At 48.3% G+C, this 15,836-nt stretch overlaps 2 protein-coding genes across 2 annotated transcripts; both read right to left on the reverse strand.

Annotated features, from left to right (window-relative positions):
* Positions 1–256: 256 nt before the first annotated feature.
* On the reverse strand, positions 257–1,728 carry EDB91DRAFT_1294456 (uncharacterized protein; the record flags this gene model as incomplete). The annotated part of the gene is made up of 4 exons (XM_041324895.1): positions 257–944; positions 1,374–1,406; positions 1,614–1,645; positions 1,672–1,728. 4 exons carry the CDS (start codon positions 1,726–1,728, stop codon positions 299–301), a joined length of 768 nt encoding a protein of 255 aa, XP_041168538.1. The 3' UTR covers positions 257–298.
* Positions 1,729–12,278: 10,550 nt separating this feature from the next.
* On the reverse strand, positions 12,279–15,819 carry EDB91DRAFT_1258133 (uncharacterized protein; the record flags this gene model as incomplete). The annotated part of the gene is made up of 13 exons (XM_041324333.1): positions 12,279–12,400; positions 12,465–12,527; positions 12,583–12,648; positions 12,715–12,882; positions 12,933–13,001; positions 13,057–13,095; positions 13,158–13,223; positions 13,276–13,591; positions 13,651–13,785; positions 13,969–14,721; positions 14,778–14,918; positions 14,972–15,508; positions 15,568–15,819. 13 exons carry the CDS (start codon positions 15,817–15,819, stop codon positions 12,279–12,281), a joined length of 2,727 nt encoding a protein of 908 aa, XP_041168539.1.
* Between the last annotated feature and the right edge of the window lie 17 nt (positions 15,820–15,836).

Here is a 15,836-nt window from a genome sequence, read left to right on the forward strand (position 1 = left end):
TTACAATTACTATATTGTGGTCCTCATTTTTCCGCCGTCGCAACGGTTGCATCGGGGATTCACATAGGAGGATGTACAACTCATACCACTGATGATAATTAGTACAATTATTACACTGTAAGCCTGATTTTTCCGCCGTCACAACGGTTGCATCTGTGATTCACATAGGAGGATGTACAACTCATACCACTGATGATAATTAGTACAATTATTACACTGTAATCCTGATTTTTTATCAGTGATATATTGCATTTTTATTCATTATACATTGCAAAAATCTATTTGATGTCCGAGTCATTTATGTTTTGGGACCCTTGGGGGTCAACAAAACCCTAACTGTACCCAAACCTATATACGAAAATCCTATATAATTCCTATCCTTATTGTCCTTATACTCCTTATCCCTCTCCTTATCCCTTTTACTATTCCTACACTTATACCTACGCTTATACTTATACTTCCTATCCCTCTTATCCTTATCCTTGTCACTCTTACTATTCCTACCCTTATACTTCCTATTACACTTATTCTTATCACTCTTAACCTTATCACTCTTATCCTTATCCCTCTTACTATTCCTATCCTTATACTCCTTATCCTTCTCCTTATCACTCTTATCCTTATCCCTCTCCTTATTCCTATCCTTATACTTCCTATTACACTTGACCTCGTCCCTCTTACTGTTCCTACCCTTGTACTCCTTATCCTTCTTATCCTTATCCCCTTTACTATTCCTATCCTTATCCTTATCCTTACACTTCCTGTCCCTCTTATCCTCGTCCCTCTTACTATTCCTACCCTTCCACTTCCTATTACACTTATTCTTATCCTTATCCCTCTTATCCTTATCTTCCTCATCCTTATTGCTATTCTTGTTCCTATTGCACTTACCCTTCCTATCCTTCCTATTCCTATTTATCCTTGCCCTCTTATCCTTATTTTTACTACACTTCCATTTCTTATCCTGTCCTTATCTATCCCTATCCTTACACTCCCCTTCACAACTGCTACAACTTTGCTTTTTATCGAAAATATTCCCACCCTTCACTTGCTTTCTTCAACTCTTCATTTTTCAATCTTATCCTTATAACTCCCTACTGTCTTATCCTATTCATCTCGTCAGACTATGGTTAGACTCCACTACACGACTGCTACAACTTTCCTTTTCATCCAAAATATTCCCACCCTTCACTTGCTTTCTTCAACCCTTCATTTTCCATTATTTTCCTTATAACTCACTAGTATCTTCACCTATTCATCTCGTCAGACTACCCTTACACTCCCCTACACATTAGCTACAACTTTCCTTTTCATCGAAAATATTCCCACGCTCTACCATAGTCTCTTCAGTTGACTTAAGACTATCAGCTTACAATAACCTGTCGACCCCTATTTCTTCACCACTCCTATAAACTGTCAAAATAAGCCGTCGACAGCTTATTTCTTCACCACTCCTATAAACTGTCACAATCATACACTCAAAAATAAGCCGTCGACGGCTTATTTCTTGACTACTGCTATTACCACCTGACCTTTGCTTTGTTGCGGCCAACTCATTTCCTTACTTGTGGCTAGTAGTATAGCCCTAGCTATTGCAACTGGTTGTAATTTACCTCTTGGGTATGTTGCGCACGGTCGCAACTACCTAATATGGTAGTTGCGCATGCTTACTAATAGGTTGCGCACGGTCGCAACTTCCCAATAAGGTAGTTGCGCCCCCTTAGTCATAGGTTGCCCACAGTCACAATCACCACTTTTCAAATAATAAGCCGTCGACAGCCTATTTTCACTCCTACTTTACATGTATTGATTACATTATCAGAGTCTCTTGACTTGACACCATTGACTTGACACTATCGTATTAGCCTTTGTCCTTGAGTCCTTATTTTTTATACCAGTCTATAACTTGTCCTACAGTTGACACAAAGGTATTGACTGTCAAAACTGAAAATAAGCCGTCGACGGCTTATTTCTTCACCACTGGTATAAACTGTCAGAATTCAAAACTGAAAAATAAGCCGTCGACGGCTTATTTCTTGACTACTGCTATTATTGCCTGACCATTGCCTACTTGCGGCCAACTCATTTCCTTACTTGTTGCTGGTAGTATAGCCCTAGCTATTGCAACTGGTTGTAACTTACCTCTTGGGTATGTTGCACATGGTCACAACTACCCAATATGGTAGTTGCGCATGGATGCAACTACCTAATATGGTAGTTGCGCATGCTTACTAATGGTTGCGCACGGTCGCAACTTCCTGATATGGTAGTTGCGCACGGTCGCAACTTCCTGATATGGTAGTTGCGCACGGTCGCAATCACCACTTTCAAATAATAAGCCGTCGACAGCTTATTTCACTCCTACTTTCCATCATCAATCAGTATAAGCAACATGTTGCGACCAGGTTGCGCACGAGTTGCGCACGGTCACAACTACCCCTTTGGGTGTTGCGCACGGTCGCAACTACCCGATATGGTAGTTGCGACCGGTAGTATGCCCCATACTACTCGGATTAGATTATTAGTTTTGTTCTAGCTTCGGTCATTTTTGAACCCCTGATTCCCTTATGTCATGCACTAGCCGGCGGCCTCTCCTTCTGGAAGCCGTACCAGCGCTCCGCGCTGGTAACGGCTTCGGGTGCCGTCCCTCCGGTGATCTTATCTTATCACCCACTCTGCATCATATGACGGCCCCTAAGGGACTCCTTTCATTCCTTTGCAGTCCTGCGACGGTTTATCCAACGCGTTCCATTGGATTGTTAGATCCGGGTACTGATATAACCCTTATCCTTCTATGTTTGCTATCGTTCTATTACAACGATAACAACAAATAGCTGATAGATTCACATCTACAGCCTTACAGGTATAAAAACCACTATTCAGCCTGATGAGATGGCCAGTACCATCGAAAGCGTCCTCTGCTCACCAAAGCGAGGGCTAACTTGCTACCGAATAGTCTCCTCTCACAGCTTTCACATCTCCACACTCGCGCTTCGCGCTCGTGTGTCGACACCACCTAACCTAACTAACCTAACTTCCTCTGACACCCTATATACTACTACTATAGCACAAATGAAAGGATAGATCCATAGAAAATGCAGCACTTCAGGCCACCATGTGGGTGTAGATACAGTCATAGATACGGTCATGGGTATGTCACCCTAAATCCTTGCAATTTGGCTCCAATCATTCTATGATGAGATTCAAAGGCAATATAATGGGAAGAATATAGAATATGGCAGACCATCCACCTCTTTCTTCTCTTTTTGAGACTGATTGACCTCAAACATCTCCAGTGCTGTCTTCACTACCCCTGTCATGATGCCCCACTTCAAGCTCGAGTTTTTCAGCCTTCATCCATCTTGTCTGACTTTAACTAGGACTCTTTCTTAAGATTATGAAGCCCTCTGAATGCACTGGCAATGCTCATTTTGTCCAAAAAAATCATGTTCCAGAGTTGACCACCACCCTTGTCATGCTGCCCTACTCAAAGATCGATTCACTAACCCTTTATATGATAAACATGTCATTAACTAGGGCTCATTTTCGAGGTTATTGAACACTATTAATTGATTGACAGCACCAGTTTGGTCTCTGAAGATCATGTTCCAGAATTGACTACCACCCCTGTCATGGTGCCCCATCCAAAGATCGATTTACCAGCCCTTGATATGACGAATTTGTCATTGACTGGGACTCATTCTTGAGATTATTAAACCATATGAATGGATTGGTGATACCAGTTTGGTCTCTAAAAATCATATTCCAAAGTTGAGTTGAGTACCAGCCCTATCATAGTGCCCTACCCAAGGATCGATTTTTTCAGCTTTCACATGACTTGCCTGGCTTTAGCTAGGACTCATGGTAGAGGTTATTGGACCATATGAACGCGTTGGTCATGGCAGATTTTGCTCTAAAAATCATGTTCCAAAGTTGACTACCACCCCTATGATGCTCTCCTTGTTAAAGATCGATTTGTTTAGCCTTCATATGACTTGCCTGGCTTCAGCTAGGATTCATTATGGAGGTTATTGGACCATCTGAACACGATGGTCATGCCAGATTTTGCTCTAAAAATCATGTTCCAAAGTTGAGTACCAGCCCTATCATGGTGCCCCACTCAAAGATCGATTTTTTCAGCCTTCATATGACTTGTCTGGCTTCAGCTAGGATTCATTCTAGAGGTTATTTGACCATATGAACACATTGGTCATGCCAGATTTCGCTCTAAAGATCATGTTCCAAAGTTGAGTACCACCCCTATGATGCTCTCCTTGCTAAAGATCGATTTGTTTAGCCTTCATATGACTTGCCTGGCTTTAGCTAGGATTCATTTTAGAGGTTATTGGACCATCTGAACACGATGGTTGAGCCAGATTTCGCTCTAAAAATCATGTTCCAAAGTTGATCACCACTGCCATGCTGCCCCACTCAAAGATCGATTTTTTCAGCCTTCATATGACTTGTCTGGCCTTAGCTAGGATTCATTTTAGAGGTTATTTGACCATATGAACACGTTGGTCGAGCCAGATTTCGCTCAAAAGATCATGTTTCAAAGTTGACCACCCCTGCCATGCTGCCCCACCCAAAGATCAATTTTTTCAGCCTTCATATGACTTGCCTGGCTTTAGGTAGGATTCATTTTAAAGGTTATTGAACCATCTGAACACGATGGTCGAGCCAGATTTCGCTCTAAAAATCATGTTCCAAAGTTGATCACCACTGCCATGCTGCCCCACTCAAAGATCGATTTTTTCAGCCTTCATATGACTTGCCTGGCTTTAGGTAGGATTCATTCTGGAGGTTATTTGACCATCTGAACACGATGGTTGAGCCAGATTTCGCTCTAAAAATCATGTTCCAAAGTTGATCACCACTGCCATGCTGCCCCACTCAAAGATCGATTTTTTCAGCCTTCATATGACTTGCCTGGCTTTAGGTAGGATTCATTCTGGAGGTTATTTGACCATCTGAACACGATGGTCGAGCCAGATTTCGCTCTAAAAATCATGTTCCAAAGTTGACCACCCCTGTCATGCTGCCCCACCCAAAGATCGATTTTTACAGACTTCCCATGACTTGCCAGTGCTCCAAAAGCATTTTTCCTGGGGGCTCTTGATCCCTCTGAACACGGTGGTGATGCCAGATTTCCCTGGAAAAATCATATTCCTGAGATATACAAGGTCCTCCTCCTCCCTCCTACCTCCTATATGTTGCTGTACTTGATTTTAACTTGAAACCGATACTGTAAAGGACTGTCCTGGGGTTTTTCAGGTGTAGGAATCGATTGGTGATGGTCCTGGACCATCTGGAGATCAATGTTTGTGACATATGGTGGTGGGGCTAAAAAGTCAGTATTTTGGCAATATCTCCATAACCGAACCGCCGTTTTCTTTGATTGTTGGCTCATATCCATCCTGAAAGTACCCTCTAACATATGTACCAGCCCACCAGAAGATATTTTTTTACAACTTTGAAATGTATTTCTGAAATGACCATATAAGTCGCGGCCGACCTTTGCTTACTTGCGGCTGACTCATTACCTTACTTGCGGCTCGTAGTATAGCCCTAGTGTCTTTATATACATATGTTTTTTCACACCACTATTTTTATATGTAGTTCTTTACTGGCTACAACTTTGCTTTCCACTTTTTTTTTGAAATAAGCCGTCGACAGCTTATTTTTCACTCCTATTGCTTGCTTGCCGCCGACCTTTGCTTACTTGCGGCTGACATGCTTACTTGTGGCTGACCTATCCTTACTTGCGGCTGACCTTTCCTTACTCGTGGCCGACTTGCGGCCGACCGCAACTTCCCAATATGGTAGTCGCGGCTGGACGCAACTTCCTGATATGGCAGTTGCGGTCGGAGTATGCCCCATACTCCGGGGATTAGATTATTAGGGACCCTTATCAGACACATCAACTATGATGACGTACCTACAATCAGATGATGGGAGCGACCGGATGGACACGAGATCGGCAAACTGACAAAGGGGGATCGCCATCATGTCGTGCTGTTGGGAACCGTCCTTGGATAAACAAGCGGAGGCATCAGGCGTTGGCTTCAGCTCTTGCGCTGTACGCTTAGCCAAGTACATGCCTCAAATTTTGAGCGGTACTGATTTTGTCTGAATATAGGAGGAGTGGACCCCTTTGGACCCCTTTGAGGGTCGCAAGCTCAAGGGTTACTAGGGGTGGGCACACCAGTAAGGGGGCAAAGAGGTGGAGCAAGCAAGTGGCAGGCAGAAGGGATCAGAGGGCTCGGAGGTAGAGTTAATTGGACGGAGGGTGATAGAGGTAGATACTTGGAGCACAGCTCTAAGTCAGAGGGGAGGGGAGGAGGGGAGGTGGCGACAAGATGAAACTTGTGTGCGGAGTCGAGCAAGTCCTACGGAGAGTTTCTGCAGCGGAAACTGGGAGAAGACGAGCAATATTAAGCCTAAGTAAATACAGACCAAGCACGCGATATGCTATATACTGTAAGTAAGAACCCAGCGTTCAGCCATGCATAGCAGAAAGCTATGTGCTGAGCGAACGGCATGCAAGTAGGATTGCGCAGAAAAACATATGAGTCGGAGCGGATGTCGATATGTACGAGATGGAACAGTGATCGGATGGGTATAGGATTAAGCGGTGATGCAAGAGGTAAGAGCTATGTACCAAAGGGGGGAAGTATATATCTGAATGGGGAAAGGGGTCCAGTTGAATGGAACCTAAGGGAGAAGGCAACCAATGAGGGGGGTGTAGTGGGAGGGTAGGAATGGATGTGGGAAGCGACTGGGTTGAGTGGAGATGAGGGGAGCGGAAGTGGAAGCGGAAGCGGAAGCGTGAGAAAATCGGAAAGGATATAGAACAGGGGGGGGAGGATATAAATAAGGTCGGAGGGGTCAGAACTGGCATGTGACAGGTATGCACTACTTCCGACCTGAACAAGGATGGAGCCGGTGTGCAAACCAAAACCGGACGAATGTCATATTTCTGAGTGGCAAATATCCCCCTGAAAACGCTCTTGCAGCCACCGAGAGATTCATGCAGGACGTCTATGTGGTGGCTGCAAATCAACTGGAAATCCAGCACATCCCTTGGCATGCACCTCACACAGCTGCATGAGGGAGCCCCTCATGACATCCAGAGCATTTCTCTTGGGTGAATTTGAGGAAATGGAGTTCGAGTTTGACGTTGCTTGACAGATTGTCTTGCAGTCTGCCAAAACATAAACATCGAGCAGCAGACATGGCTACGGACGCTGCGACATTGGCTCAAGCTTCAACCGCAGATACCAAACATGCAGATGTGTGCGTGTGTGTTGAAAATGTCGCACATGCAACGGTTGTGAGTGCTACTCGCGGATGATATTCGAGCGTGATATACATGATTGGCTCGGTATCGTAGGGGTACGTGGTTGGTTTTGTAGCATTCACAACCGTTGCAAGTGCTACTTGGCTCGAGTGTGATATACATGATTGGCTCGGTCTTGTAGGGGTGCGTGGTTGGTTTTGTAGCATTCGCAACCGTTGTAAGTGCTACTCAGAAATATCATATAGGCGGTGGGCAGCATAGGCTGCACGCTGGCTCCATCATCCTTCAGCTCGTGCCCTGTGCTCCTTATGCCAGTACAGTGCCCTCAACTTCGAAGGACAGATAGGAGGCTCGCCGGAGATCAACTCCAACATGCTCCAACAGAGGTAAGGCTGCAAGGGTCGCAGGTTCCGCATGACCACATACTGGCAATATTAAGGTTAGGCCTCATGATAGAGTTCCACCATGAAATGGGCGACCAATCTTGCTCCACATTTTTGGCAGTCGCCCCTTGCATGGGAGAAACAAAATGGAGGAAGATTGGTCCCCCTTGCATAGGGCTCATCATCTTGGGCCGACACCTAGACAGCATCATCAGCTGTTATCCTATCATATTGTCGGATAATATAGATCGATTCAGTGGCACCATCGCTGCCTTTCAACCGCTTGGCCCACATATGGGCTCTGTTCATATAGAAATATGTTGCAATCAAGGAGCATTACTGCTCGATCACGAAGCAACTGCTGTGATCGCAGATCAGCCATGCAGGGATGGATGTACGATCCATCTTCGCAAGCTTGCTACGACGTCGTCACAGTATTCACCCAATGCATGCATAGTGAACTCGTGTGAAGGCTTCTTCAGCATGAGCATCGATTTTATGAAACATGCCGTTGAATATTGATTGCAAGGTTCGATGCCCCTTGCCAGTCGGTGATCTGTTTTTCCACCGCTAAATCCTTCCTCCACATCATTGCTCCCATACAAGGGATGATTGCCAATGATGTGGAGCAAGGTTGGTCGCCCATTTCCATTTCATGTGGTCAGTCTCGCTCCACATTGTTGGCAGTCGCTCCTTGTATGAGAGCAACAATGTGGAGGAATGCTGTCCCCATGAAATGGGCCACCGATCTCGCTCCACTTTTGGCAGTCGCCCCTTGCATGGGAAACAGTGTAGATCAACTCCAACGTGCTCCAACAGAGGCAAGGCTACGAGGGTCGCAGGTTCCCCAATACCAAATACTGGTCATATGAAGGAAAGCATCTCAATAGGGGCGACCGTCAAGGCTAGCTCCTAAAAACCGGTCACAGGTTCCACATGACCAATTCCTGGCATGACCAGATATGAACATTCATGAGGAAAGCCTTCCGCCACAATGTTGCTTCCACAATAGGGGGGGGGGACTGTTAAAAATGTGGAGCAAGGCTTGCTCCCAACAAAATGGTCGTGTGGAATCTGTTTCCGGTTTTTTAGGAGCTAGCCTTAACAGTCGCCCCTATTTGAGACACTTTCCTTCGCATTACCAGTATTTGGTCTTGTGGAGCCTCCGACCATCTTCTTATTAAAGGTCCGACTCCCAATGCGACTGCATATTCAGTGTACTCCGCATTTGCAACGGTCGTCATCATGACTCAATGCAACATGATGTTCGCAATATGTCACTACAGACCATTCAGGCGACATTGAATCATACACGCTTGGTCGTCACGCATGCAACGGTTGCGAATGCTACTCATAGTAATAGTAATAGTAATAGTAATCGGTCGCATAGCATTCGCAACCGTTGCGAGTGCTACTCAGAAATATGACATTCATTCTGGGTCATATTTGAGCATGCGAACATAAGCGATGTGAAAGATGGTGGTCGACGGCGCCATGGAAATGAGACAGGTTGCAACAGATATTGGAGCCTTGGCCTGCGACATCTGGGAGATATGGAGGGCAAACTCGCGCACGGTCAACTTCTTGATCGAGGCATTGGGAAGTCCGTTCATATAGTCGTTAGGATCAGCGAAGAGGCATTGCAACAGATGTTCGTAGGCTTCATCTTTGTACCTGAGAGGAAGTTAGCATGACAACTGTTAGGTACCATGCTCAGACCGAGAAGCAGAGGGGTCAGGGCTTGGCTTCAGCTCTTGCGCTGCGCCCTTAGCCGAGCATGTGCCCCAAATTTGGAGCGGGTCCGATGCTGTCCGACAATAGAACGAGTAGACCGCTTTGGTCCGCCCGCTTTGAGGGTCAGGAAGTAAGTGCTACTAGCGGCGGGCCGACTAGGAGCGGAGCAGGAAATGCGGGGAAGAGTGCGGTGAGGGGACGAGAGCAAGGGGATTGGTAGGGGTGGAGAAGTAAGAGCGAAGACTTAGAGCACGGCTCTAAGTCGGAGCGGAGGGTTGGAGGCGACAACAAGGTAAAACTTGCGTCCAGAGGGAGCAAGGTCCCACTGAGAATTCTCACGAGTAGAAACTGCAAGAAGGCAAGTAATATTAAGACTGGAGAAACTAGCTAGGTACAGGGTATGGTTATATACTTCTAAGTAGGAGGCAGCGGTCAGGAGACTATGGCGTAAGGCTATGTACCGAGCATACGATTTGTAAGCACTTACACAGGCGAAGACGTAAGTCAGGGCGGATATCGATATGTGCGCATGGGATCAGTAATGGAGGGGTTATAGGACTTACCGGTGATCCGGAAGTAAGGTCTATGTGCGAAAGGGGAAAGTATATACCTAAATGGGGAAAGAGGTTCCAGTTGAATGGAGACGATATGGAAGGCGACTGGTCAGGGGGTGGAGCGGAACCACAGGAGGGGATGGGGAAGCTGATTGAAAGGAGGGGAGGGCGGATGGAGCAGAGGTGATTGAAAAGCGGGAGGGATGAAGGGTCGGGGGGAATGGAGTGGATGTTAATATTGTTGGAGGGGTCGGATCAGGTATATGACGACAACCATTTTTGCAGATGGTTCAAAGACTGTTTGTGATGACTCATGCGCCAATGGTCGACATCAGGGATGTAGGACGGCAATGGTAGCAATGGGACGATGATGCTGTGGCGTTGTGCAGTGCTGTATTGCAGGAAGGCATGCGGCGAGAGTTTGTTGATGGAGGAGTCAAAGTGAAATGGAGCTTTGTACGCCTGACGGGTTAAAGTGAGGATCAAAAGAAGGAAGGATGGGATGGGGATGGAAATGATTGTTTCCATAAGTAAGGATTCATGTTGTTCAGAGTGAGGCGATCAGCAGGGCTGATGGCGAGGGGATTGTTTATTGCGGGGGCGATGGGAATGAAAGGAGGGAAGGCAGGAAGGCAGGAAGGCAGGAAGGCAGGAAGACCATGCTGGAGCAAGCTGTAGACCAGGCACAAAGACGTTGTGAAGCTAGTGGAGATGAGCGTTGCATTACCGCATGTTATGATGTTTGGGGAAGAAAGAGTTGCGAGGGCTACTATTGATGGGATGCGACTGCAGAGGCAGAGGCAGAGGCAGAGGGGCATGCACGAGGAAGTTGTATAAGAGGTATTGTAGAGGGGAAGGGCTGTTTGTGGAGGGCGCTCAAAATGGTCTGAAGTGTGGTGATGAGATGATTAGAGGAAGGGAGCAATAGAAGTAAAAATTTTGCTGTGGGTGACCATACGAAGATAGTATACGGTAGGTAATGGGCATAAGCGAGAGAGACTTAAGAACACGGAGTATGAAAAGAGTACCGACGTCAGTGGCGCACTGGAGAGAGAGACGAGGGCTGAGGTAGGAATCACGCGACGTAGTAGACTAAATATGAAACTGTGTAAAGTGCGATAAATGAAATATACGCTGGGCGGGAGGTATATTTGAGGGCTGAGATTGACAGGGGGGAGTAGAATGAAGATATACGAGGGGACATATGAAAGTGAAAGATACGTAGCAAGGGCAAGGTTTTCAGACTGAAGACCACGGACGACTTGGTGATTGCAACAGCGAGAAATAGAGGCGATAAGAAATCAGAGTGGGAGCGTTGGGAAACGGACCGAGGGGTCGACTATTGTAGCAGGTGATAAGAAACATACGTAAGGGGATGTCAGGTGTGGTTTGTAAGGTAAAACGGGGAAGTTGGACTTACATATGAGGGTTGGGAAAGGGACTGAGATGTTGGGCGGGAGGACTTGTAGTTTTAAGGTAGATAGGAGAGAGAGATGGATCAGCAAAACGCTAATTGGATGCGCAGGGATGTCCCCATATGGACAGCGCTGTGTAGCGCTGTGCAATGCTGCCTATATGGGGACTTCAGATAAGTGTTTTGCTGATGCGTGAATAAAGTGTAGCATAGGAAAATAGAGAGGGACTCGATAGAAACTCGGACGGACGCGAGTTCGTTGCAGGATTGGGAGACGGGTAGGGATCGGAAAGAGTGAGTGGGACATCTGCTGCTCGGAGATCGAACGGGACCTGAAGATGAAGTGGGAGTACCTTGCAGAGATGAAAGGGGTTCGTAGAGCGCACTCGCCACCGTTGCGAACGCTACGTTTGAGGGTTCAGAATGAGAGAATGGGACATATGCTGCTCAGACATGGAACGGGACGTCAAGATGAAATGGTACCTTGCAAGGATGAAAGGGGTTCGTAGAGCGCACTCGCCACCGTTGCGAGCGCTACATGTGAAGCAAGTAGCTACGGTCTGAATCGATATGAGCGAGTGAATGGAAAAGGCGATAAAGTCGAAAGGTTGGGGCGAGTATACGAGGGATGGGTGGGCCAAAGAAGAGGGGATGATGGGAGTATAAAATGAAACGGCGGACGGAGGAGATGGACATTGTTAGGATCTGATATGAGGAGCAAGGTTATGCTGGACGAACGAAGGATGGATCGCGGTTCGGATGGGGTCAAGAGCGGCATGTGGATTTGCATTTACAACTACATTACAAGCATTGGCAAGCGATAGGACACGACAGACAAGGACATTTGGACGGGGTGGCGAGAAAGAAAGACAGACGCGAAAACTTCGATCACTCTAAACGTTCGGCAGGACGATGAGCTCGTCTTCATCGTCATCGGGCATGTTTGGCGTGGTGAAACGTGCCTTCTTCTTCTTCTGTTTGCCATTCGACGAGGACGTCGACGCGACTGAAGAGCCTGTGATTATTTTGAGCGATCGAAAGTCGGATCGGTCGTGGGGACAAGACAAAAGTCGACGTACCAGTAGCTGCACGCGAACGTTTGGTAGCAGCGGGTGCATGAGCGGGAGAAGGGTGGCGGCGAGCTGCTTTGGGGTCAGGTCACGAATGATGCGAAGAATGGATCTGTGTTGGACGCACCACTTCTGCGAACCTGGGTGTCTGCGGCGTCGATCGGCTGTGTCAAACCTTGCGTGGGATGGTATGCTAAGAAAGAAATAAGATAGAGAGGGTCAACGATGTTCGACGTCGACAACGGTAGCGAGTGCGCACATTCATCGAGCGGATCACGCGCCTCTGCGATATCAGCATTGGTGTCGTCTTCTTCAGATTCACGACCGTTCTTGAACCAGCTGACATCTGAGGTGGCAAAGCCGTCTAAAGGGGTGCCTGGAGGTGAGGACTGAGTGAGCGGTGGCAGCGACCCAGGGAAGCATTCAGCTGAAACAGGATGAGACCTGGGCTGGAACGACGACGCAATGAAAACGCACAGATGTCGGTCTGATCGTCCGCGGGTACAACCGTTGCGAGCTCGGCGGTAGGTTGAACAGCGTCAACAGCTGTTTGCATGTACGCATGAGTGTAAGTGGTGGTACAATGAATTATGAAACATACGTTGTTCAACGGTCGTGGATGCGATGGTTTCGAGGGCAACTGCAACAGCATTAGAGGGTAAACGCGCACAGCACACAGGAGCGTATTATATTATAACATACCTTGCGCGGTCGTCGCGGACGCAACGGTGGCGAGCGCGGAAGAGAGTGTGACGACGTCGAGGCGTTCTGACATCGAGAGATCGACATGAATGAATGTGAAATGGACAAATACACTCACGAGGTTCTGGAGGCACTGGGACAACGCTCGATGCTCTGTGTCCTGTAGAGGACGATTGATCAACGTCGTCGTCGGTTGCAGGCAAGGCAATAAGCATTGGGACAGGCGATGGCTGACGTTGCCTGCGTGGTTTGGGGCGTGGTTTGGGGATGGTGCGTGGAACAGCTGGCGTAGCTGGCGGGGAGTTCTCGCGAGCAGGACCTTCATCTGTCGCCGGGACAGAAGACTCTTTCTGAGCATCGATGTGGCTGCCATCACGTTCGACATGCAAGGGTTGTTCCTCCTTGTCGGTGTCGTCGTCGTCAGCCGCGGGATACTGTATGAATTGCAATGTGTGTAAACGAGCAGTGATTGCAATAGACTGCATGTACTCACCGTCGTGTGTTCATCCGCTTCCGCAGCTGGGAAAACGATCTTGAGGTCGTCGATGTCAGTTTCAGCGTTGAAGTGTTTTTCGTTGTCCCCGCTGAGAATGCGCATTCTACGTCGTGCGCTGTTCAACTGCAGACCCTATGGGACGACGACGACGACGGTCAGCTACCATGACTTCCGCACATACAACGGTGGCCAACGCGGACAGGCAACGACCCGATGAAGTAGCACATGCAACGGTTGCATGTGCTACCCGCAAGAACAAGATGACTGGGTATGATCGCACACGCAACCGTTGTCACCGCGGAAAACAGGACTCACTTCGACAAGTGCCTGCAGAGGCGTAAGGACGTCTGTCGACATCAGAGTGGGACCATCGCCCAACACCTTCGCACAGTTCAGACCGGCGATAGTGTTGATGGCTTTGGTCAGGGCATCGCGGTCGGCGTTCTCGAGGGTAAGACGCTGTTGCTGCTGCTGCTGCCTTATCACAGAACTGTCCTTGATCTTGCCGACGACGGTCGCTGGGTCCTGCTGCTTGGAACTAAGAGGGAGTCGATCCCACCACAACCATCGCTTCATGGAGCGGAGCTTTCCATTCTCATCGATGGTCTGGAATGACATCACTCGTTCAGTGAAATCATTCTCCAGCATGCAGCGCAGGGCCCCGATCCACTGATCTTTCAACAGGGCCGGTCGGTACTTCAGTATGTACGAGCTCTCGTATGCGATGGCCTGCACGCAGGGCGCGATGTCTCTGTTGACATTCCTGAGCGCGGGAGAGAGCCAGTCCCACGAGGTGCAATGGAGGGCCATCGTTCCTGCGACCACTTGCGATTCGTTGGATAGATTTTTGGTGACCTCCGTACCAGAAGCCGACAGGGCTCGCTTTTTCGTGATCAACATCGTCAGCGCCTCGCTTGCGGTCTGCTCGTTAGGCGACAATGAATCGAATCCTGCCTTCAATCCATCCTTGTCGCTCGGACGGGCGAACTGCTTTCGCTTCTGCGTCATCATCGCATTATGCAAGCGCAAGACCAATGAATCCCTGTACATCCAGATGGTGTCCGCGACCTGCGCATGGTCAATCATATCAGTGTCTCTGCCGCTGCTGCCGCGACGATACTGACCAAGACATCGACTCCTTTGACTTTGAAGCGCGGGTCCGCCTGGATGTTGGCGAACATGACGGTCGTCCAGTCGTCCATGACGTGATTCTTGGCGTGCAAGATTCGCCAGTAATCGAGCAGAGGTTCGAACCAGCGACAGATCTAACGATCGTTCAGGTGAGCCTCATCTCGCGACGCGAGTCTCCTGAACTCACCTCAGCGACGCCTTCCTGGATCCTCGACATATACGACCAAGCGTAGTCGAGCATGAAGCCTCCTAGCAACGGTTCAGGGGCCTGCACTTCATCCTCATCTGGCGTGAGGTGAAGCATGACGCGTGCGATGACGCGGTCGAGGTGCTGGAAGATATGATTGTCGCCGCCTTGCGTGCCTTTGCCCGACGATAACCAGGCCTTTTTGAGGGTCGCGACGGAGTGCTGTCGATAAGTGCTCAACGGCCCGACATAGGCTGGGACCATCTCCTGGAGGGAATCCTTGGCGGCTTGCTGAAAAACCGCTGTGTGTTTGTCTAACGGGCCGATCACCTCTGCCCATATGGCAAGATCTCCTTCTTCATCCGATTTACAGTTCTCGATCGACATGCGCAACTCTTTCAACTTCTTCTTCGCAGCTTCATCATCGTTCTCCGCTCTATCAAGCAGCTTCTCTACCGTGGCGGAATCTGGGAAAGCGTTCTGAGACGCGAGTTTTGCTAGAGTCTTGCAGCGCGACTCTATCCAAGTCACATACAACTGCGATCGCACGACGTCAGCATCTACGCGATCGTCTAACATTGGATAGCTGTACTTACCCCCATGCAGACGTCCATGGACTTGGCGAGCCAAGTGACCGAGAACTCCCGACGACGACGAAAATGCTGACCCAACTTGAGGAGACGCGTGCATAAAACGATGCAGAGGGCATTGCAATGCAGCACCTTTTGAAGGCGTGCGTTTTTCTCCTTTCCGCCCCGAATAGACGCGAGGCGCTCTAACGCGAGGGGGAGACGTTCATCGTCTGGGGATGTTTGATATGCCTCATAGACCTTCTTCAAAGCCGCCATCAAGACTTCTTCCTCTT

This window comes from Suillus paluster (genome assembly GCF_016628075.1).
Source record: "Suillus paluster strain FC165 chromosome Unknown EDB91scaffold_404, whole genome shotgun sequence".
NCBI classification, from domain to species: domain Eukaryota; kingdom Fungi; phylum Basidiomycota; class Agaricomycetes; order Boletales; family Suillaceae; genus Suillus; species Suillus paluster.